This window comes from Diceros bicornis, chromosome 1 (genome assembly GCF_020826845.1).
Source record: "Diceros bicornis minor isolate mBicDic1 chromosome 1, mDicBic1.mat.cur, whole genome shotgun sequence".
NCBI classification, from domain to species: domain Eukaryota; kingdom Metazoa; phylum Chordata; class Mammalia; order Perissodactyla; family Rhinocerotidae; genus Diceros; species Diceros bicornis.
The window spans coordinates 67,727,213-67,751,226 of record NC_080740.1 but is presented as its reverse complement, the minus strand read 5'-3'; the positions used below and the strand labels follow the sequence as shown (position 1 = coordinate 67,751,226).

The window sequence follows — 24,014 nt, the reverse complement described above, 5'->3', positions numbered from 1 at the left end:
GAAAAGGGAAGCCAAGATTCTTCAGCTCCTTGCTCATAATCCCTGGTTATACTGTCTCCCGGAAAGGCAGGGAGGGAGGATGGCAGCCAACATGTCATGTACAGTGTGAGTTTCCCCCCAACAGAAGATGATGGATGAGTAAGTCATGATAGCTATCTTCAAAATTTTCAGACGTTGTCACAAGGAAAAGGAAGTTGATCTCTTCAGGGTGGCCCCAAGAGGGCAGAGCTAGCACCCCTGGGTCCTGACTTCTCTCTTACTGAAGGAAGAATTTTAATAGAACAGCCCTCAAGCGGTGGTTTCAGCAAGAAGTAGGCTCCTTTCCCGTGGCATGTGGCTCTTCAATTTTAGCCTGCTCGCTGTTCACCTCGGAGCTTGTTTTTACAAAGTGGATACTCAAGATCTTCTCCCCGGGATTCTCAGTCAGCGAGTGTGAAGCAGCGCCCTGGAGCTGCATTTGTAAACAAATGCTCCTGGGTGAATCTGACATAGGTGGTCTAGGACCACATGGGGAAATACCAAATAGGCAGAAACTAACCCTACTTTTAAGAAGGAGATCCCTTCAGTATAGGGGAGGCTGGACTGGATGATCCCTATGTTACCTCCAGAGTCTCTGAAATCAGACTGTAAAAATAAAATCTCAAGTTGCTAAGAATGTGATAGGATTGACTCTGGAAACTTCTGTGAGCTAACTGTTCTATTTGCAAAAAGAGCTGTATTGCCATCTGGTGGATTGCCTAAAAGCGCTTTACACTCCTTCACCCTTAAACCAGGGGATGATTTTCTCATTTAATTCTGATACCCTCCACTTTGCAGACCAAGAATCAGACTCAGAAAGGCGAGGCAGCACACACAGCCAGCAATTCCGGGTCTAGTGCTTCTCATGGACTTGAATTGCACAGACTAATCCGATGTGTGTCAGTCACAAAAGTTTCCAAGTTTTCCTCCAGCAGGCAATTAGGAGAAGGTTTAAGTTCTAGACAGAAATCACAGTGACACAGAGTTCCCAGATACTTCAGTACAATGTTTCTCAAAGGATAACATGCTGCGTTAAAAATGCAAGATTCTTGGCTCTATCTTACGCCCGCTGCTATTGACTGAATGTGTCCCCCCAAAATTCATATGTTGAATCCTAACCCCCAAGGTGGTGGTATTAGGATGTGGGACCTTTGGGAAGTGATTAGGTCGTGAGGGCAGAGCCCTCACAAATGGGTTAGTGCCCTTGTAAAAGAGACCCCAGACTCCCTTGCCCCTTCCACTATGCAAGGTTACTGCAAAAAGACAGCTGCCTAAGACAGAACGCAGATCTCCTCCAGACATTGAATTTGCCAGGGACTTGATCTTGGACTTCCAGCCTCCAGACTGTGAGTAATAAATTTCTGCTCTTTATAAGCCACCCAGTCTGTGGTATTTTGTTATAGCAGACGGATGGACTAAGACACCTACTGCATCAGAATCTTTGTGGATAGAGGCCAGGATTTTGCCTTTGTAAACGTTCTCCAGTGCATACTACAGTTGGAGAATCATTGTCTTCAAGGAAAAACACTCAATTTGTGGATGGAAAGTAAGAAAATTTCCATCTGCACATTAGAAAATAACTTTTATTAGTGATGACTAACACTAAATAGGATTACCAGAAACCAAAAGGAAACAAGATTTGCTGTGTGCGTGTTTAGGAGGTTGTACTACAAAATTTGCTTATTTCCAATGTGTTTGTCACGAAACGGAAGGTTAAGTGAATAATAACTCGACATGAAATGCTGCATGAGCACCTCAGTTGAATCATATTACATTTTAACACATACATGCAGGAGTGTGTGCTCGAACACACACAAACTCCAAACTGTGTTTCCTTAAACTGGGTAGATATATACAGAAGCGTGTTCTTGGAATGTTGGAGTGTGGATTTCCAAAGATACAGGTTTGGTTGAAGAAAGAAACCTGATGAACCCAGTCACATTTGAAGCATAATAGCAGAAATTACCCCTGTAATTTTGAGAAATGGAGCAAAATGTCATAGAAATCATTTTATTAGTGACAAATTGATAATACATGTATTCATGATTTTATTATAGACAGTTGTAACTAATGAAGAATCAAATGCAAAGAAATGGTCACCATAAGCTCACTGCTCCCAATAAAGTTCTTTCAGTCTTCTCCATGCTCCTTCTCAGCTTTGTTTGGATATATATTCTATATATTATCTTTATTAGCGGTCCCCTCAATTCTTTTTTTCTTTTTTGGTGAGGAACATTAGCCCTGAGCTAACGTCTGTCAACAATCTTCCTCTTTTTGCTGAGGAAGACTGGCCTTGGACTAACATCTGTGCCCATCTTCCTCTACTCTATACGTGGGACACTGCCACAGCACGGCTTGATAAGCAGTGCATAGGTCCAAGCCCGGGATCCAAACCTGCGAACCCCAGGCCGCTGAAGTGGAGCGTGCAAACTTAACAACTATGCCACCAGGCTGGCACCTCCATTCTTTGGTATGAGCAGTTGACCTTTTCTCAGTCTTACATAAAAGACTATGAAAAATTATAGCAATCCTGTCCCATTTTCTGACCAGATTATTATCCTCAGCCTGTTATGAAAATTCTAGAGGTGCCATCAAGTACACGCAATTTTGTATGTTGCTTTTTGTTGCTTAACATTATAATAGCTATTGCTTAGTTGACGTGTTTTATTCCATTGTTTGTACCATATTTGCCAGATCACTACTCCATGGCTGTATAAATATTGCAATTGTTTCTCTTTTTTTCTTCTAGTAATTCTCAAATTAGTCGGTTATTTCTGAAGTTAGGGTTGGAGGGGGGGAGTTTGGAAGAAAGGCTATTAATGCATATTGATTAGTACAAGAAATAGTGTTCTCTCTGCTTTACCATATATCCTTTTCTTCCAAAATCTTATTTCTGCTAACTTCTGGAAGGATGTTAACTGATAAAAAAAAAATGTGGAAACATGAACTACCATGTATTGAGAGTATATGGAAAATATGTTCATTTATGGTTCTTACCTATAAACACATACATATGCTCTTTACTTTTTTTCATTTAAATCAGTCTATGCAACTAAGTAACATAATGTAAATACCAATTTCAGTAGATACAATTTTTAAAGCACTGTTATTTATTAACAGACCCTTGATTTTTCAAAGTGGCAAATAAATTTGGATTTGGAATTTGTATTTTCACTCTTTTCAAAATCCAATCTACATTGTCTTCACACCTTTGGATGATGCTCACAGAACTATCTCATTATCCTCATAGGTATTGTTTCAGAAACTGTCAAGGAAGTTCTCATTCCTTCATCACCAACAGACCTCTCTGAGATCTCCTTGAGATGGCCAGTTCCTTGTCATCTTCGTTTCTCCGAGACCATCTGCTTCTCATTAACAGAGCTCTTTCCCCCACCAATGGGTCACATGGTGGACTTAGAAGTGGAATTGATAGGTCAATAATTGATAGGTATTAATAAAATTTTCTTCCATCGATCAAAGTGCACTCTAGCAATTTTAAGTAGAAAGGCTTTAATAAAGGGAATTATGTGCTTAAAAATCATTAAAAGGATTGGAGAAGCAGACAAGAGTTGCCAGACTTTCTCTCAGATCAACTCAGATCAATTTGGCCACAACCGGAAACTAGGGAATAAGAAAGCCCGAGTCTCGGCTGCAGGCTGTGGCATTGTTCCACCTCAACTGCAATCCAGGTATCCGAAAGCTCTTGGCTTGCCTCCAGAACACACTGCAGCTGCTGGATTCACACCAGCACCATGAATGCCTCACACTCTGCCGTGTCTCTCCCGACTCAACCAGGTTCCACCCTCAAACCTAGCATGCAGGCATCAGATTAGCAGAACCTAAATCACATCTCAGTCTCTGGCTACAGATTAGTTAGAAAAATGTAGTTTTTCACCTTCCAGCCTCTGCCACCCAGGAAGGTGCATCAGAAAAAAAAAATGTTGGAATAGATGTTGAGCAAACCAATCAGAATTTTATCACATATATCTAACCCCCCTTGACCATTTTTCCCGATATTCTCCTCTAACTCCTACCTTAATACTACAGTCCTATTCCTGGAAAGAGCTGTCTGTTCCCACTGCCTCCACTTCCTAACCTCCCACTCGTTGCTTACTCACCAAGTACTGACTGCATCCCTCTCATATCCTCTCTTATCCCGTGACCTTTCCAATCTCCTTGCTTTGCTTTCTCCCCTCTCTTCCCCTTCCACCTCTGTCTAGTGTTCTCCAAGGTCTGCACTTGGCACCTCACCCCTCAGCCTGTACACTCTGCCTGGGTGATCCTGTCCACCGTGTGCCATATCTACCATGTGCAGAAAATCCCCCAAAACATAACTCCGGCCATAAAATTTCTCCCAAGGAACAGACCCAGGTTTCCACCTGCATCCTGAAAGTGCCACCTGAATATCCCAAGCACCTCAAATTCAACATGTCCAATATGTATTCATCATCTTACTTCCGAAATCTGTTCTCCCCCACATTCCATGTGTGTGTAAATTGCACAAATATTCACCCACTTGCCGAAGCTAGAACCCTGGAAATCGATTGGTTCTTCTCTTTCTCTTTCTGTTCCTACATCCAAACTGTCTCTAAGGCCCATCAATTCAGTGGAATCCTTTTACCTGAGTTCTTGAGCTTAACAGGTGCTCTTTAAAGAAAGGCCTCAGACATGATCATTCTAGCACTTTATTGGAAATTGGTTGTGTACATCAATGAAATCAGATCAAAGTAAAAGCATCATTTTTACACAATAAGATCTTGATATGTGTGCTATCTTCTTACATAATTTAATAAATCCCAGGATGCTCCTGATTTTGGTCAAAGAGCTTGGGTGGTCCAGAAATCTCTCTATATAAATATAAATCATAGCATCTAAAATAACCCATCATTGTTTTGAGTTAGTTCCAAAAGTCCTGGGAGCATGTCTCAAAATATAAGTCTGTACCTTGGATTGGTTGCAGTGCTGGTGGGAGGGAGTGAAGAGAGGACATTTTACCATGGAGCTAATTATAGCAGGAGCTGGGGCAGACTGCAGAGCTCCTCTACGTGGGGCACACAGGGGGATGGGGGCTGGAGATCCTGAAAGCTGCCCAGGGAACTCAGCCACCTGCATTTTCCAACATTGCTTGAATGTCAAAGCTACGAGACTCCAGTGCAGAAAGAAGCCCATTGCCCCATCTTCCTTGGCATTGCCAAAAAACGGCAGAGCCCTCCTCCAGATTGCATAGGAGCAGAGATTCTAGCACAAAGAAGGTCCCAGGAAGTTCCATTCATCTCCCTTCCCCTGCCATGTTCAATTCCTTCCCATTTTAGAAAACTTGAGGGAGTGACACCTCAAAGAAAACCACTTTTGAGCCAATGTGCTGCTGGACCCTTGGAACGAGGACGGGGTGGCTTTGCTTGCTTTGACCTGAGGGGCACTGGCAAAGGCTGCTCTGCCCCCAGGGCCTCCCTCACTACCTTCAAGGCCTTCATCAGCAATTAGGTTCTTCGGTTCTTCAGAGCTTCTCAGCATTCAGCAATAACACCTGCATATCGGTGGTGATTACTGCTCACAAATAGCTTTAACCTCCACTAAGTCAACGGTTCTCACAACCCTATGAGGTAGGAAGGGGAGGGATCATAATCCCCATGTGAAAGATAAGGAACCTGGAACTCACAGAACTAGGTCCCTTGACCAAACTCACACAGCTGGCCAGTGGCAGAATCAAAACCAGAACTCAGGTCTCCTCTCACGTTTCAAGCTCCAGAGTCCACACACCAAAGTCCCTCCTGCTGCCTTTCTGAGACAGGGGAAGAGGCCAGGGGAGGGGACGCTGTCCTCATCCCTCACCTGTTCCTCTTGGGAGGTTCTCAGACAGCCCCATTGAGCACAGGATGAGTCCGCATGCGATAGATGATGACCACAGTGGCCGGGCACAGCAACAAGGAGGTCATGACGACAATGGTGGCCAGGATGATGAGGACAATGACCCAGATATCCAGGATGTGCTTGGGGACCTGGCTGACGGAATCCATGCTGCTTCACTCTGCAACAGACAGCAAAGAGGAAATCACTGTTTTTGTACCCTCTCCCTGCCTCCTAGCTGGATGGAAACCCGCTCCAGGAGTCAGAAGCTTGGGTCACTTACCAGCTGTGTGCTTGTTAAGGTTGCTTGATAAATAATAATAATGGCCTCATTTACTGAGGACTGTGCTAGGCAATTAATATGTATTGACTCACTTCATCCTCCCTTCAACCACCAACCCTATGAGCTAGGGACGATTATTGTCATCCTTTTTTATTTCTTGGCCTTTATTTTCAGTTATTCCCATTTTACAGATGAGGACTCTAACGCCCTGAAAGATGTAGATGTAGTTAATTTGCCCAAAGAAGTAAAGTCAGATCGGTGGGACTCCAGAGCCTCCATGTTTAACTATTAAACTATCATCTTATCTGTCTGTCCCCTCATCTGTCTAATGGGAAATTCATAGTTTTTGGTCCTTCCGCTTCTCCCATTCTCCTGGAAACAGAACCTCCTGTTTTCTGTGGAGAACCTACCTGTCCCATGTAGTTTGGTTGGGCCACTTGCCTGAGCATAGGGATGGATAGGTGACCCAGGCTTGGCCATTACCAATCTCCATAGCCTCAATTCAGGGACAGGCAAGTGACCCAGGCAAGGTCAACCAAAGTCCTCCCAGGATTTTTATGCACAAGCTATTGGGAGAGATGATTCTTTCTGCTGAGACTGCTAAACTGAAAGGAAGTGAGTCTGAAAAGGATGGGCGTGGGGCTATCTCACCCACATGCGGAAAGCCTGTCCTCCAGGTAGAAAGAGAAATGGAGCCTTGATGACCTCACTCGAGCCCCTGAACCCAGCCCAATCTGACACCATCCGCCACCCCGGACATTCCAGATATATGAGGCAATAATTCCCTGTTTTTGCTTAAGACAGTGTCAGTTTGATTTCTCTCACTTGCAGCTAAAAGAATTCCAATGGATAAAGATGTAAATCAGTTGTTCCCAAACTCTTTCAATTCATGGTGCCCTTAGTGTCTTAATAATTTTCTCACAGCACCCCAGGCCAAAAGAAATACCTGGCAGTTCTGCTGATTAAGTAGTTAGGTTCAAACAACTTAATAAGCATTTATGTCCCAACAAATTAGTAGCTGTTTGAAAAAATAATACACACAAATTGAAAGAAAAAGATATTTTTATTTCCTTCTTAATCAGTTACTAATGGGATATGTGCAACGGTTGGGCACTGCACAACTTCTGAAACTTTGGAATCAGGTTGGACAATGCCATCCTCACTCTCTATTTGACATTCATTTGTGCAGTATTTGCTGTATCACGGTGACTGCCAAAAACTCAGCTTCACCAAATATAACATGACCAAAAGGAATGTAGTAAGATTAATGTTAAACTTGTAAGCTGTCCTGAGCTAGTAGTTTGCACAATGTCTGACAGAAGTCAAATATCAATATTCCTGTCAAAAATTTTAAAGATCCTGCAGCACCCACCCACCCCGCCCCCACCTTTCCAGTGAGTTCACTGTGGTTCCCCAGGGCTAAGTGCACAACCTGGGAACCACAGATGTAACACGTTCCCTGCCCAGACAGCACAAGGCTGGAACAGACAGTTTCCTATGGTTCCTTCTAGATCTAAGATTTGTAATTCTGTGATTCTAGGTCCCAGGCAAAATTCCCAATTCCACTACTATTTCCTGCTTTATCTAATCAGAAACTTCTCCTTTCTAATGCCTTTGGTTTCATGCCTACTGTTGCCACTCTAAGCAAAACAGCGATTACCACACCCAAAGTAGAGTCCCCAAGATGTACATACAAGGATGTTCCTTTCTACATTGTTTGTTACAGCAGCTGCCACAACAAAAGTGTCCATAAATAGTAAAATAAAGTAGGGTATATCCATATAATGGCATACCATGCAGCAATTTTCATTCATTTGTTTAACAAATATACAGTCTTGCTACACACCAAGCATTGTTTCAAGTGTGTTCCAAATATTAACTTATTTAATAGTTATTAAAAAAATGATGACCTCTGGCGAGCTCCAAAATATTTTAACTGGAACAAAATAAACAAAGTGCAGGATAATGTGTATAAGATGATTCCTTTGGTTCAGATTTAGTAAAATTAAGTAGACACATAGGTGAGGGTATATGAATGAAAAATCTTTTATGAGCACAATCTCAGAAAAGTGTTAGTAGTGATTACCTTTGGGGAGTTGGACTAGGAGCCAGAGAAGTTTTCGCTTTTCATTCTTCATGTTTTCATGCTGTTTGAATTTTCTAAACATTAGCATGTATTGCTTTTAATTTTTTTACATTGACTGGGTTGAGGGAAAAATGGGATTGAGGGTTTTTTTCCTTTATAATTCTCTGTATTGAAAAGAGTAAATACATACATATACTATTTTCAAGTCAAATAAAATTAAGATATGAGACTAGATCAGAGGTCAGCAAATGCCATAAATAGTGCTACGTGAGAACCACCTTAGGACTGTATAAAAAACACTGACTTCTAGGTCCCATCCAGACTTTCTGAATTAGACTCAAGAGGAGATGGGAGGGGGACTTTTTTCCCATTTCCCAGGTGATTTGAATGTGTAGCCAGGTTTGGGAACCCCTGGATGCAACAATTTCTAAAGCCTCTCCAACTTTTTCCAGCACTATGATTTGGGAATTGATTCCTGGGTGCTCTGTAGCCAGTCTGGTCAGATCTGGGCAAGTTCCGGGATGCAAGAAAAGACTCCAGCAAGGCTCCTGAGGGCCGCAGGATGATCAGGCTGGGGCCTGCAGAGGAGGGAGAGGCACAGGCTGGCCCTGCCTCAGCTTTGGAAACGTGGTCACTTTCTCCAAGGTCTAAGGCAGAGACATATGAGTCACAGGAGACACAAACTGTTAAGGAGGGATGGGGGTGGGAGAAATCATTCTCTGTGGTCTCCGGATTACATCAACAGCTAGCTTGCCTTATGCCAAAGGAACTCCACAAAAGCCCTTCCCGGTAAACCCATTAACATCCAACAGTCTCTGTGACTCCAAATGCCAGGAATACATAATCCCCCTGGCTGACTTTCATAAGCAAAACCTGTCATTTCCAGGAACTCAGACTCCAGGGCTCATCCACAACCAAGAGTCATGGAACACTGAAGCTTAGAACCAGCCTTATTTCAAAGATGGCAAAACTGAGGCCCGGAGGTCTTCCCCCACCTTCAACTCCACCTCCTTCCAGAAGAATCATTCAAAGACATAAATCTGATCAAGTCACTGCCCCTAACTAAAACAAAACAGAACAGACAAGTATACAAATACATGAAATTTTTTCTGTAACCTGTCTAGATTGTACCAATATTACTCTTTTGCACAGGAAATTATTTAAAACCCCCATCACAAAAACAATAAAAGCAGACCTGCTCGGAATGCCCAGGAGGGGCCCAGGGAGGGGGGTTTGGAGTCCTACTCCGTCAGCGGGCTGGGTAGATACCCTTAGAGGCACAAGCACTAGAGATTAGGGAGCCCACTCCTTTCACATACACAAATCAAACTGAAAGCAATACTAAATCATAACACAAAAACGTACATGTTATGATGAAATTAAAGTTGTTTTTTTCTTCTAACTGAAAAAATCTGAGAAAATAACTTTTCCCAGTAATTTTTTTGGTGTCCCTGCTTAGCACAGCCTGCTCACTCGGTACAGCACAGCTGTCTGGCTTCTCCTTGACCTCTTGGGCTCCTCAGAACAGTTTGAAAACCACAGGTTGTGATGTTCTCCAAGGGCCCCACCAGAGCTACTGTTCCAGGGCTCTAAGGCAGGCCATACATGTGGCCCGGCGTCGGAGGGCACAGGGAGCTCTGTCTCCCTGTTTCAACCTTCTCAATCTTCAAACGTGTGTCCTCCAGTTGGCTGTTCCTTCCCATGTGATGGGGGTTCCAGTCACTTCCACCTCTCCCCACTGTGAAAGAAAAATTTTGTCCCCAAAACAAGCACTATGCAAACCACATGTTCAGCATCTTCAATAGCAGGCTGGAAAAATTTGCTTGAGAAAAAGCAGGACTCTAAGTTACTGCTAGCTGACTCCTGTCTGACCTCTGTTTGGCATCCGGGTGCACTGGCTCCTTGCGAGTGCATAAAACCCTGTTTCTCGTTACATCCAATTAATAACCATAGATCAATCTGCTTATCATTTGCTTTGCAGATATATTACTTGTTATTTCTGATTAATGGGTCATGTGTCTGATTAATGGGTCATGTGCCCAAACCATTCATGTCTCAAATTTAACCTTATCACTGGTAAAAATATGATGTTTTTATGACCATGGAAGGTAAAACCGCAGTTAGGCCTAAACTCCTGTCTTTTTAAACTGGCATACTTTATCTGCTATTTACTTCACTAATGAATAATAAATTTTCACAGATGTTCAATATAAGTTTGTCTAAGAAACTGTGTTAACACCACCCTAAGCTGACAAAAAGGCCACTGATGCCATCTGTGCCTCTGAGCTGGCACATCACAGCTCCTCTTTAGACCAGACAGTTTAAGCAACTTAGGCAATTCAACAGAAAAGTTAATAATCCCAAAAAGACTATTTGTATCCATTAACAAGACTAAGTGTAAGGGTCAAAAACTGTAGTTCCTCCAAAGGAGGAAAACATTGTACCTTCTCCAAAGGTGGAAAATTCATCCCATCTATCAAGTACTCCACTTGGTCCAAACTAGGAAGGAAAGGGGGGTGCCCTGCTGCCTGCTTGGAAAACATCAACTTTTACTGCTGGGACCATTTTTCTTAAGCAATTGAAAGTCCTTTTGCGAAAAAAAAAAAAAAAAGAATCATTGTTTCAGCCAATCCCATCATATGGCAAATTTTCTAGTTCCAACAAAAAACATATAGATTTCATAAACTAAAATTTCCTAAAAGTCAGTAGTGTTAGAATAACTGAATTCAGGTAATTATTCTGTGCTATTTATCTACCTTTCCATCATGAGACTCACTCCCCAGCAAGCAACTTTTACCTCTGACAGAGCAATATTATTTTTGGTTGAGCACTATCAGGACAAGTAACCCTGTCCAAGATATTCATTCATTCATTCATTCATCAAGTACTCACTACATACAAAGTACTCTCTTAGGAATTACTATTATTTACTCGGAAGATATAACTCTTTTACTTCCAAGAAGCACAGAGAAGTTAAGTACCCCTCCCCTTATTTCCTCAAACACAGAATCACACAAGCCAGCCTTTGTTTAACAAATACCAAGTACTGTGCTAGGCCTTGTCCCATACATTAACTTATCTAGCCTTCACAATAAGTCTATGCAGGATACATTATTTTATAGATGTGGAAACCAAAGCTGAGAGAGGTTAACTGGTTAGTGATCATAAAGCTAAGTAAATGGGACTCAAACTCAGGCCTCCTGACCCTGTACTCACCACCCCACACAGCCCCCCCCCAAGCATCCACACAGACCCAGGAGTGTGAGCATGGAGTGTGCCAACCCACAGCTCTCTTCTAAGCCCAGGTCAGACTCTTACTGCTTTTGGCCAAAGGCCATTCTAGATTTAGAGAAGTAAGAAGAGATATGCAAACTACAAAGATCAGGACTTTCACTTCTGGTAATGGCAAACTAGACAATTTTGACCAATCCTCTCACTGAGGACAATTAGAAAAATTGGACCCCCCAAAAAAGCTGCTTGAAGGCACTAAGAACAACAAGATAATGAAGAGTTACCAGGCTAAGATCTGGAAGAAGACAGAAATCCAGGGAGGTGAGCCTGGCATTTGAAGCAGCATTTCCCCAGGTGAAGGATGGAGACTAAGCAGTGTTTCTGACACACTCAAGAGGCCAAGACTGCAAAGATAGGGAGAATAAAATCCCTGCATTTTGAGGTTGGACTTCAAAGAGTGCTCTTAGTACTAAGAGTGAACTAGAAGTATACCAATCCCAGAGACTGCAACAAACTTTGAATCATCACAGGCCCTGAAATTGAAATAAGGTTGTTTCAGATCACTAGTACCTCCAGATGCCTGGCAGAAGAAAACCTACATCCTCTCCAGAGGAGATAACATCACAATAGACTTCAAATTTTTTTATTCAAATATAATGTCCAATACATAACCAAAAATAAGCAGGAATGAGAAAAGGCAAGATGGGCCGGCACTGTGGCTTAGCGGTTAAGTGCTCACGCTCCGCTGCTGGCGGCCGGGGTTCGGATCCCAGGCCCGCACCGACGCACCGCTTCTCCGGCCATGCTGAGGCCGTGTCCCACATACAACAACTAGAAGGATGTGCAACTATGACATACAACTATCTACTGGGGCTTTGGGGAAAAAAGATAAATAAATAAATACAAATTAAAAAAAAAAAAAGAAAAGGCAAGATGACAAGAACAGAATCATCAGAAACAACATACAACAGAAAAAGATTTACCGGGGCTCCAGATACTGGAGTTGTCAGACAGACACACTCGTTAAATGACCTTCTCACTCTGGTCAAGGAGAAAAAAGAATCCAATTGAGAATTGTGACAGAAAACTGGAAACTATAAGAAAGTTACAGTTTTTTAAAAGAACTAAATAGAATTTTTTAAAGATTTTTTTAAAGAACTAAATAGAAATTCTAGAACTGAAAAATACAATAATAGAAATTAAAAATTCAATGGATTGGCTTAACAGATGAGACATAGCTGAAAAACAAATTAGTGAACTGGAGGATATATCAGAAAGAAAAAACTTAGAATGAAGCAGAGAGAAATTAAAGAATGGAAAATACGGAAAACCAGGTAAGAGGCCTAGAGGAAACAGTGACACAGTACAACATGCATGTAACTGGAGTCCTAGAAAGAGAGAAGAGAGAAAGAGGCAGAAACAATATGAGAATAAGTACCAACTGGGAATTTTCCAAAGCTGATGAAAGACATCAATTCACAAACTAAAGAGCCCTATGAAATCCTAGCAGGATAAATCAAACGAAATTCATCATTAGGCACCTTATAGTAAATCTGCTGAAAACTAAAAGAGAAAAAAATACAGATTACCTTCAAATGAAAACCAATTAGACTGACAGCTAACTTCTCAACAGAAACAACGGAATCTAGAAAACAGCAGAATGATATCTTTGAAGTGTTGAACAAAAATAACTGCCAAGAATTAAGATGAAATAAGACATTTTCAGACAAAAATACGGAATTAAAATTTTCAATAACAATAGCAAATAAATAGTATAAGAAATAGAGTTCAAGTGTTCTGATTTTCTTGCATTGTCTGGAAAAGGACAAAAGCACCAAATAACATTAGACTTTGTTAAATCAAGGATGTATATTGTAATTTCTAGGGCGGCCATTTAAAAGTAGTAAAAGAAACTTTTTTCCATAACTTCCAGAGAAAATAAGGAAAGGAGGGGAAGAAACAGAACAGGTGGGACAAATAGGAAGCACGTGGAAAGATAGTAGACTTAAACCCAAACTAACAAAAACTATCAAAGTATATAGAAACACAAAAACAAAATATAAATATATATATATTTTACAAGCAACACACAGGGATTCAGAACGGTCGAAAGTAAAAGTATACAAAGGAATTACCATCTAATCATGAACTGTATAAGCTAATAGAGCTATCTTACTATCAGGTAAAGTAGACTTTTAGGCAAAAAGTATAACCAGAGATACTAGAAGATAAAACGGTTTTTCATTTTTATGACCTAATTTCAGAACAATAAAGAGAAATAGAAAAATCCACAATTATAGTGGGGGAGTTCAACACATCTCCCTCAAATACTGATAGAACAAAAGATTTTTAAAGTCAGCTAGGGACACAGAAGATTTCTTACATTAATAGTTTTCTATAATATATGATTTTGAATAGAAAAGTACCAAAACTAATTAAATATAAAAATTTAACACTTAAATTATTTCCTCTGAGAATAACTATATATTCATTTAATGGTACTGGAAGAAAATAACTTTGAGGATAATTACGTTAGAATAGAGGGAAGCAGAATATATTGCACTTAAAAAACACATTCAAAGCAGAATAGTTTTAGTGTAGGAACAGGTGACTTTTAGAACTGATTTGACATAATAAGTCATTTGACCTGACTCAGATAATAGAGAGCTGGCTCCAGTGTGCTCCAGCTATAACTGTAAATAGGATATTATCATAAAGCAATTGCGGTAAGCAGAATTCTAAGATTGCCCCATAACCTCTGTTCCCTGGTGTTATTCCTGTGACTAGGTTAGGTCACATAACAAGGGTGAAGGGATTTTGCAGATGTAATTAAGGTTCCAGATCCACAGACTTTAAAGTAACCAAAAAGAAGATCATCCTGGGTGGGCCTGACTTAATCAGGTGGAAGTCCTTTAAAAGAAGGCTGAAGCTTTCCCTGAGGTCAAAGACACTCTTCTGCTAGCCCTGAGTTGCAAGAAACAAATCTGCCAACAACCTGAATGAGCTTGCAGACAGATTCTTCCCTAATGGATCCTCCAGGTAAGAATGTGGCCTGGCTGACACCTTGATTGCAGCTTTGTAAGGACCCAGCTAAGTTGTGCTTGAACTCTGGACCCACGGAAACTACATCCTATGGGGTTTGTTCTATGGAGGTGAAACTTCTACAAATTAATGGTATTCTAGATATCTACACAGAATGTAGACACTATCTAGACACTATCTAGTTTAAGCCATGTAACCAACCTTCCATTTTACAGATTGAAGGAAATGACTTGCCCAAGGTCACACAGCAAGTTACTGGCAGGACTGACGGGAGCACTCAGGCCTCCTGATCTGGAGTGCTCTTTTCAATTCCATCATTATCCTGTTTGAGATGGGAGCTGGGAGGAGAAAATGGGGAGGCAGGCTGGAGAAAGCGGTGGCAGAGAATAAACTGATATAAAGAATGAGAGCCAGCCAGGCTTCTCGAATATACCTTCCTACTGTGTAAAAGCCTACGGGGGTCCTTAAGGCCCAGAGCCCTGAGCAACTTCACGATAGGTGAGGCAGGTGAGATGGTTTTCCAGGACCAAACACACACACACACACACACACACACACACACACACACACACACACACACACACAAGCAAAGCAAAGCAAAGCAAAGCAATGTCCTGTAAGAACCACTGATGTGTGCAGTTCCACCCTTTGTATTTCATCCCTTTGATTTAAGGCCCAAATGCAAATAAATCTGGTGAAGAAGGTAATGGCTAAGGCTTGTAGCTTATTTATTCTTCGCCATGGGTAAGAACATCAGAGAAGAGAGGGAGAAACACCGGAATCCTACTTGTAGTAGGAGATTCCACCAAATTGGGACAAAACCCAGAAGCATATGGGATGAAGGACAGGGAGAGGACTGGATGACTCTGTCTAGGTTACAGCTCTGCCCCAGCACTGATTTTACCCAACGCAGCTCACTTCTCACAGAATGCCTTCCCTCTCTACTCAGTGGTATAGATACCAAATAAACATTTCTTAAATCAACAAATCCCCAAGCTCCTGTATTCTGGTAGGGCGATGGAAGCTCTTCTGAGTGGAGGGAATACCAGAAAACAGCAAGGAATTCTTTCCTTTACACGCACACCACAGAGTAGTGTTCAAAGCCCAGGCTCGGAGGCCACTTGGCTTGGATATAAACGTGGCTCCGCCACTTGCTAGCTGACCTATCTTGAATAAGTTACTTAAACTTCCTAACGCTTCCACCTACTCAGCTGAAAACAAAAACAAAAATGGGGAAATAACAGCATCTGCCTTATAGGGTTAGCAGAATTCCGTGAGACAACCACACACAGTACTCAGCAGTGTTCTGACACACAGTATGCACTCTACAAATGTTCGTTCTGGCGCGCACCAATGCACTGCTTGTCAGGCCATGCTGTGGTGGCATCCCATATAAAGTGGAGTAAGATGGGCACGGATGTTAGCCCACGGCCGGTCTTCCTCAGCAAAAAGAGGAGGATCAGCATGGATGTTAGCTCAGGGCTGATCTTCCTCACCAAAAAAAAAAAAAAAAAAAAAGACAAATGTTCGTTCTGTGATTAATAATTCCTCACTGACCTAGGCAAATATCCTGCCTTCCTTAGCTAGAGTTAGCATCTCTGACTTGGATCATGTCTTCACTTTATCAATGATAGACACTTAATCCATTTCTTTTAAATCAACCAGCTGCATGGTTGATTAACTAGACCTATTCTTCTAGTCCAAGTATGAGACTAGTAGAGTAACAATTCAATCTAATTCAATAAACACTTATGGCACTGTAATTAACCCTGGGGATCGAAGAGTGGGCGTAGAGAGAGAGATAAATAAATACTATGTTTGCCCTTAAGAAGTTCACTCTCTTCTGGAGGAAAAAGACGTGAATTACAAGCGCTAATTGCAATACAAGGCAGAGAAGCGCTCCACTGAAGTACAAACAGCGTGCTGCTGGAGAAGAGGACACAAGCAGAAAGAGTGTGGACTCTGCAGTTAAGAGGATCTTGATTTGAATCCCACTTTCCACCTTTATTAGAAGTGTGACTTTGGGCAAGTTATTTAAAATCTCTAAACCTCAGTCTTCTCATCTTTAAAGCAGGGACACTAAAAGCACTATACTGCAACATCCTATTGGGAGGATAAAGTGAGACAATATGTATAAAGTCCTGGAACATAACAGATGCTCAAAAAAATATTAATCCTCATTCCCTTGTTTTTGTTTAAGTAAAACAGAAAACTTTACCAAGAAGGGGGCCTTTGATATGGGCTTTGAAGATAAGGACGTATTCAAAAGGAAGAAATGAGGGGAAAGGCAGGATGAGCAGAACAGACTCCATAACAAAGCCCAGAGGTGATGAGATACATGGTGTGTTGGGAACATATGCAGTCCTTGTGGCTTTGGCAAGAGACTTAACCTCTTTAAGCTTCAGTTTCACTTGTAAAATGGGAATAATAATAACTAATAATAGTAACTACTTCATTGGGATACAGTGGAAGTTGCATGAGCTAATGCACATACAGCACTTACTTAGGACAATGCCTGGTACACAGTAAGGACTTCACAAACGTTAAACTGAACTAGTGAACACAGTATAGCTCCTAAATTCAAAAAGATTCATTTTACAGACTGAAGGAAACCTCCATTAGTTTGGGCACCTGATCTAGGAAACCGCAGTAATAGTTTCACAACCAAATAGCCTTTGATAGTCTGTCCCAGCTTTGACCTTCCACCGGAAATGCACACCCTCCACATCTGAACTGCAGCTCACAGTTAACTTTTGAGAGACTGCCAATGGTTATCCAACCGGTTTTATGGCCAAGGAGTTTACTGAGGAAGAAGGCAATAAAAGAAATGACTTCCTGCTGGCACCAAGCTTAATTATCCCAAAGTGGGAGAAAAGGCAGAGAGAGGCAGGTGGCTTCCTGCAGGTGTGGCCTTAGTCTAGCCCTGCAGAGCCCTAAGCACACAGTGCTGCTGATGTTTCCGTTCCACCAGACCCAGAGGCCAGAGAGGAGGCAGCTAGAACCAGCTCTGAGTCACTGATGCTGGGGGCATCTCTTCAGGCATCTTCCAGAATGTGAACAGTGAGGCTGATGGTTTCCAGAGCAGTAGACTTGAGGGTTTACCAGCATTGCCCAGATTATAGGACCCCTTCCTAAGGCTCTACCATCATAAGAGCTGGCGAGATTGTCAGAGAAGAATGGAGCATTGAGCCCAGACAGAGAAGGCAACTCAAGTACCGAGAAGGGGGCCTACTGGCCACCTAGTAGCCTGAGGCATCTAATGACCTATATCTCAAGTGCTGATACCATTTCAAGACCTTTGTACTTGCCGTTCCCTCCTCTTAGGATGCTCTTCCCCCCAGATCTTCCTTTCCAACATCCAGTGTCTCAATGTCCATGATCTCAACTAAAATGTCACCTCTTTGGAAAAGCCTTTTCAGACCCACCCTGTTAAGTTACCACCATCATCCACTAACCATCCTCTGTCTCATACCTTGTTTTATTTTCTTCATATACTTTCACAATTTAAAATTAGCTTGCTTGTTTGTTTTTAATTGGCCATCTTTGACCACCCGAATGCAAGTACAAGGAGAGCAGAAGTCTCGTCTCTTGTTCACTGCGGTACCCTCAGCATCTATCACAGGCCCCGGCACATAGTAAGTGCCCAATAAATGTAAGACCAATGAAGAAATGAATATGGACAGACTGAGGAACTTCAGACTTGAGCTTGCCTCCTAGAACTTAACTGGCAGAGGTTCAGAAAGGATCCTTATCCCTGCAGAAGTCCCAATGACCCTAAAAGTCAGAACCCTATCTCTAAAATAAAATGACGCCCTCTGGCTTGCTCATTTTTGGGGCTCTCTGTACATTCAGGAAGGATCGAGGGATACATAATCTTTCTTTCCCAGCCCACCCTATATGTACCCAGCAGAGGAGGACTGGCTTTTCAGAATAAACTCCTCTAGGCCTCCCTCTTGCTGACTTGCTTGGGCTGGTGAGCTCAAATTCAAAGTTTTGATACCCTGTGCTCAGGAGCTGGGCACTGAGGTGGGTGTAGGGGTGGGGCAGTTGCTGCCTGAGTATGAACCTTTCTTTCTCTGTTCTCAGAAGAGAACAGGGAAGCTGATAAAAGGGGAGGGGATTTCCCATGCCACGTCCAGTGTGAAAAGGCCATCTCAGCCTCACATTTACTCTTGGAAATAGTTCTCCTCCTATTATGTAACGGTTAGCCTCAAGCATTTACGAACCCAGCAAAGAGTCCATTCCAGCAGGGACATTTGTCCCAAAGAAAGGGGCCAGAGAAAAATCTTTAAAAAAAAAAAAAAAAAGGGCCAGCCCCGTGGCTTAGCAGTTAAGTGCGTGCGCTCTGCTGCTGGCGGCCCGGGGTTCGGATCCCGGGCACCGACACACCGCTTCTCTGGCCATGCTGAGGCCGCGTCCCACATACAGCAACTAGAAGAATGTGCAGCTATGACATAGAACTATCTACTGGGTCTTTGGGGGGAAAAAATAAATAAATAAAATCTTTAAAAAAAAAAAAAAAAAAAAGAAAGGGGCCAGAGGAAAGAATGGGCAGGACACACAACTATCAAAAATGCTAAATGAATCAAATCGGAGGCCTTTCTCAGATGACCCAAAGTCCCTAAGGAGTGCTCTGTTCTCATTTTACCCCAATTGGCTTCTGTCTCCTTCAAAATTCTTAACAGTGTAAAGACTTGTTCCCTGCCTGAGTTTCTATCTGCTCCTCTGTGGCTGGAAAAATGGGAAAACACTAGGATATTTCAAAGAGATCAGAAAGCAGCCAGAGCTGTTCAAGACTGCACATACCATCTGACCCAGCCAATCACAGAGTCTTGGAAACGAATAGAGAGCCAGCAGAGGAGAAACCCAGGCCAAATCCACAGCATCCTGTTTAAGCCTCTCCCATCCATCACTGTTATTTGCTGGTGACTAAGTGCCTGCTGTGTGCTGGGCTGTCCATAAGGTGGGCTGTCACGGGGGCTCAATGACCAAGCTGCAAGGCACGGGAGTGGTGTGAATCCCCACCTCACTGTGTGATCTGGAACAAATCACTCTCCCAAAGTGGGCCTGACTGTGTGTGGTGGGCAGAATAACAGCCCCTCAATGATGTCCATGTCCTCGGCCCTGGAACTTTGCTTATGAAAAAGGAAGCATGACTCAGAGGGCAGAGCCATGAGAACAGAGGCAAAAGGGACTTTGCAGATATGATTAAAGTTAAGGACTTTAAGATGGGGAGAGTAGCCTGGATTATCCAGGTGAGCCCAATCTAATCACATGAGTCCTTAAAAGCGAAGAGGACGGCAGAAGACTGGGTCAGAGAGATGTGACATGACGAGAACCCGACTCATCACTGCTTACTTTGATGACAGAGCAAGGTGGCTATGAGCCAAGGAATGCAGTGGTCTGTAGAAGCAGGGAATGTCTCTCAGCTTACAGCCAGCAAGAAAACTGTGACCCTGGTCCTACAACCACAGGAACTGAATTCTGCCAACAACTCAGATAAGAAGGGAACCAATTCTCCCCTAAAGATCCAGAAAGAAACACAGACTAATGGTGCCTTGATTCTATGCTAGGAAGACCATACCAGACTTCTGACCTACAGAACTGTAATATAATAAATTTAAGTTCTTTAAGCCACTAAATTTGTAGTAATTTGTTATAGTATTAGAAAAGGAAAACACTGTGTGATCCTGAGCATGCCCCTCTTTCAAACTGGGCCTCAGTTTACTGTCAGTCAACTGTTAAGGATGGTCTCTACGAGTCTCCAAGGGTCCGGCCAGCTCTCAAAGACTGATTCTGCTCTCCTGACATCCTACCTCCCCTAGAGCCCTGCCCCAGGTCCAGGACGGTCTTGGGTTGAAGACCATTAAAGAAAAAATAGAAAGGAGTGGGGAGAAGAGAAGATAACCTTTCAAAAAACTCCAAGGGTGTTTCTAAGAGGCCACCCAGGGCACTCCTGGATGTATACCATTCTCTCTTGACGTTCATCTTCTATTTCTCCAGGGAGTTAGAAGGGTACTAGGGTCCCTAGTGACTCACTAGTCCAGTGGCTGTCAAATTCTCACTTAACTTCCCCTAGGTCACCCAGCAAGTAAGTGACAGAGGCAAGATCTGAACCCAGATCTCCCCACTTCCAATGGGCCCTGGAGCCACACTGCCTGGGTTCAAACGGCAGCTCTGCCACTTACTTCCTGTGTGATCATGGATGAGTTACTCTCTCTGGACCTCAGTGTCCTCATCTATAAAATGGATGTAATGATGGTCCCTACCTCATAGGATTCTGGTAAGGACTAAATGTGTTAATACATGTAAGATGCTTGGAATAACGCTGGCTCATAGTAAGCACTCAGTAAATGTCAAGTATGATTATTGCATCATTCAGCTCACCTGGCAGTCAGGCGGGCGTCTGCAGTGTGTGATGATACATTTACTCCTATAAACTATGAGTGTGAGTACATGTGTCTATTTTTGATACCACTGCCAATGGTGGTAGCATAAGAGTAGCCAAGGCCAAGATCCTCTTTTCTTGGAGACATGTTTTTTGCTTGTATATTTTAATTCATGGAGAAGAAACAGAAGTATGTTTTTTAAAGAAAGATAAGAATAGTGCTGGGAAAGCATCTGAGGTTGTGACCGCTTCTTTACCCCTTGGTCTGTCACCCCTGGGCCCAGTATGTGACCCAACCACATCAGGCCCCCGAGTACCGAATTGGTTTTTTCCTTCATCATCTGACCACAGCTCAGCGATTCTCGTGCTGGGGGAATCCCCAGACCTTTTACGCAATGGAGCCCACTGTTCTGACGCCCTGAGAGGTCAGTGTTTGGAAGGTCTGATGGAGCACGATTTGTAACCTCCAAGGGATGATTCATACAGGACAGCTGGAAACAGGAGGTCCCTGCTGGAGTGGAGAAGCGCTTCTTCTCGGCTTTTTGGTTGTTAGTACCGAAGTACGTGATGTCCTGAAGCTCAGCTGGGCTCTCCCGTATGTGCTCAGAGGATTGCCCAGTGGCCTGCATAACCCAAAGGGCATATCAACTCAACCACAGACACCCATCTGGTCTTCCCTCACTTCCTTGTTTTACAGATGGTGAAGGTGACGTCCAGACAGGGGAAATGCCTCATCAAAGTAACTCAGAGTGTCTCCTGACTCCGAGAACCGTTCTTCCCACCCCCTCCCCCACCCTCCTCCGGCATTCACAGCCCTTCCTATTTCCCCACTGCAGTGGTACCACAGATCACGGCAGATGGTCAAGGAATCTCTGATCCCTGAATGACTGAGCAGCTTTCACCACTACAGCCAAGAGCTTCGAGGAGCCTACAGACAAATGGGAGACTCGTGAGTCCCCAGGTGCCAACAGGACTAGTGCCAGTCAGGAGGAAACAAACGGCGCTGCACGAATAACAGCCCAGCCCCGCCACTCAATCTGCTGTGCAGGTTTTCACGGTTTACGTCTCTCATTCTCTCAGTAAACAGCATGGAGCGCCTATTTGCCAGGCCCTGCGCCAAGTGCTGAGGATGCCTCAGAGATGAGCACAGAAAGATAGTCCCTTCCCTCAAGGAATTTGTGGAGGGGGGACAGGGGTGCAAAATAACCGGCGACTGGAACAGCCAAGTCCTAAGAGGCAGAAGGAGGAGAAGGAGGAAGTTCGGAAGGAAGGCTTCACTCCAGGATACTCTTCACACCCCCTTTCTCATTTGATTTCTCTATGCAAAGGATGTTTTCTCCATTTCACAGATGGACAAAGAAGCTCGGAGATAGGATAGTGAAACTGCTAGGGACAGACCAGGGCTGGAAACAACCACCCCTGACTCCAAACTGGCGCCTTCTACGCGGAGCTTTGAGGAAAGCAGGGCAGACAAGCCGCTGCTCTGAGTGGTTGCAAAGACCCAAACCGCCAGCGCAGCGCCCAGGGCGGGTGCTCAGGCCCGGGAGCTGAACTCTGGCGCCGCGCCTGGAGAGCGAAGGGGCGGCAGAGCCTCCTCGAGGAGGGGGCGCTTCCCGAGAAGGCAGCAGCAGGGGAAGCGGAGACGAGCCCGTCTCCTGTGGGACCGGGGCTCCCTCATCCAAGCTCCGGCCTCCCCGGAGACCCAAGATCGTGTGCAGAAGGTGGCTGGAACTTAGGGGCTGAGAGAAGGAGAAAGGAGAAACGCAAAAGTGATCAAGGGAGAGAAATGAAGAAGAGTGTATAAAAGAGGAGAGTTGGGAGGGCACTGGGGTAGAGGGCAGCACGAGAGCCGGAGCCCCACGCACGACACCCGATGGCTCCACTCACCTCGGAGTCGCAGAACTGCTTTTAAAACCTGCGGCCCCCACCGCAGACGGATCGCGCCGAGTCTGCGGCAAGTTCCTGGGGCGGAGACGGCTCGAGCGCTTCTCCAGGTCGCCAGGGATCGCACGGGCTCCGGCAGCGGGCAGCAGCCCTCAACCCTAGAATCTCCGTCCGTAACGTGCCCCGGCTCCTCGGAGCCCGGGGGAGGCGGGAGCGCGCAGGAGAGGCCGGGACGCGCGGCTCCGCACTCGGCGCGCTCCCCTCCGAGGGCTCTGGAATGAGCAGACGCCAGGGACCGCCCCCGAAAGCCCCGGCCCCGGGCCGCCGCGGCAATTCTGCTCAGCTCCTCCTCCAACCTCCCACGCGGAGTGCGGGTGAGGAAAAAGTCAGCCAGGGAAAGGAGAAACCGAGGAGTCTCGAGTTCCCTTCGCAGCCTTGTCATGCACTCGCCGCGTGCCCCTTGGCAAATCACTTCGCCTGCCGGGGGTCTTCGCTCTCTGTATTGTAAACCGAGAGGGTGGATCTAAAATGTGTCCTCCAAGAGCCTTTCCAGCTGTAGTCTACACGTGGGAAAGTCCAGCCACTGGGTTTGGATGGAGGAGCCGGGAGGTCCTGCTTTGCAATGTACTGAGTGTGGGATCCTTAACAAGAGGCTTCACCACACTGACCCTGTTTCATTCTCCGTAAAGTGAGGGTAATAACAGCTCTCTCCCGGCCCTGTTGTGAGGGTTGACTTAGAGGACCACTGTGAAGCTGGTTGGTTGTCTGCTGTAACATGCCTCTGAGCATCCTGTTTATTTTGTGATAACAGTGAAATGGCCCAGTCCAAGGTGATCAACAGCACAGCATGTGAGAGGCTTCCCATGCCATGTCTGTTCCAGCTTCCACACAGGACAACGCCAACTCTGCAACCTTCTGCCCGCTTCTGTGATCCACGGAGTGAGGAGGACTACAGGTCCCATCTTGGCACCCACAATTTTTAATTCAGTAGTAGAGCTTTCTTCACTTTTACTCTTCTTAAAAAAGAGTGCAGGTGTTGAGCATCAGTGAGACCTTGAGGAGTCTTGGAGCCCGGTTGTGTTTCAGTTTCTTCTTTTGCCCAATAAATATGGTAAGAACCATACTGCCTTACCCAGGCAGTAACTGCCTGGGTACATACACAGTATGTAACTGTGATATGGTGTAGCCTCTGAACTTACCTGCTAATGTTTTCTCTGAATCAAGGATGAGGTCAG

General features: G+C 44.1%; 1 protein-coding gene across 7 annotated transcripts in view; it reads right to left on the bottom strand.

The window, feature by feature from the left end:
• Positions 1-4,689: 4,689 nt before the first annotated feature.
• SMIM3 (small integral membrane protein 3) overlaps positions 4,690-24,014 on the bottom strand; it is a 48,226-nt gene continuing 28,901 nt past the window's right edge. For 6 of the 7 annotated variants that reach the window (XM_058544314.1, XM_058544348.1, XM_058544324.1 and 3 more), the window contains one exon: positions 4,690-6,046. In XM_058544314.1, coding sequence (XP_058400297.1) covers positions 5,871-6,035 — 165 coding nt within the window. In that variant the 5' untranslated portion in view covers positions 6,036-6,046 and the 3' untranslated portion in view covers positions 4,690-5,870. Of the gene's footprint in view, positions 6,047-22,782; positions 22,975-24,014 lie in introns of those variants that run through there. The other variant, XM_058544299.1, reaches the window with a different exon arrangement.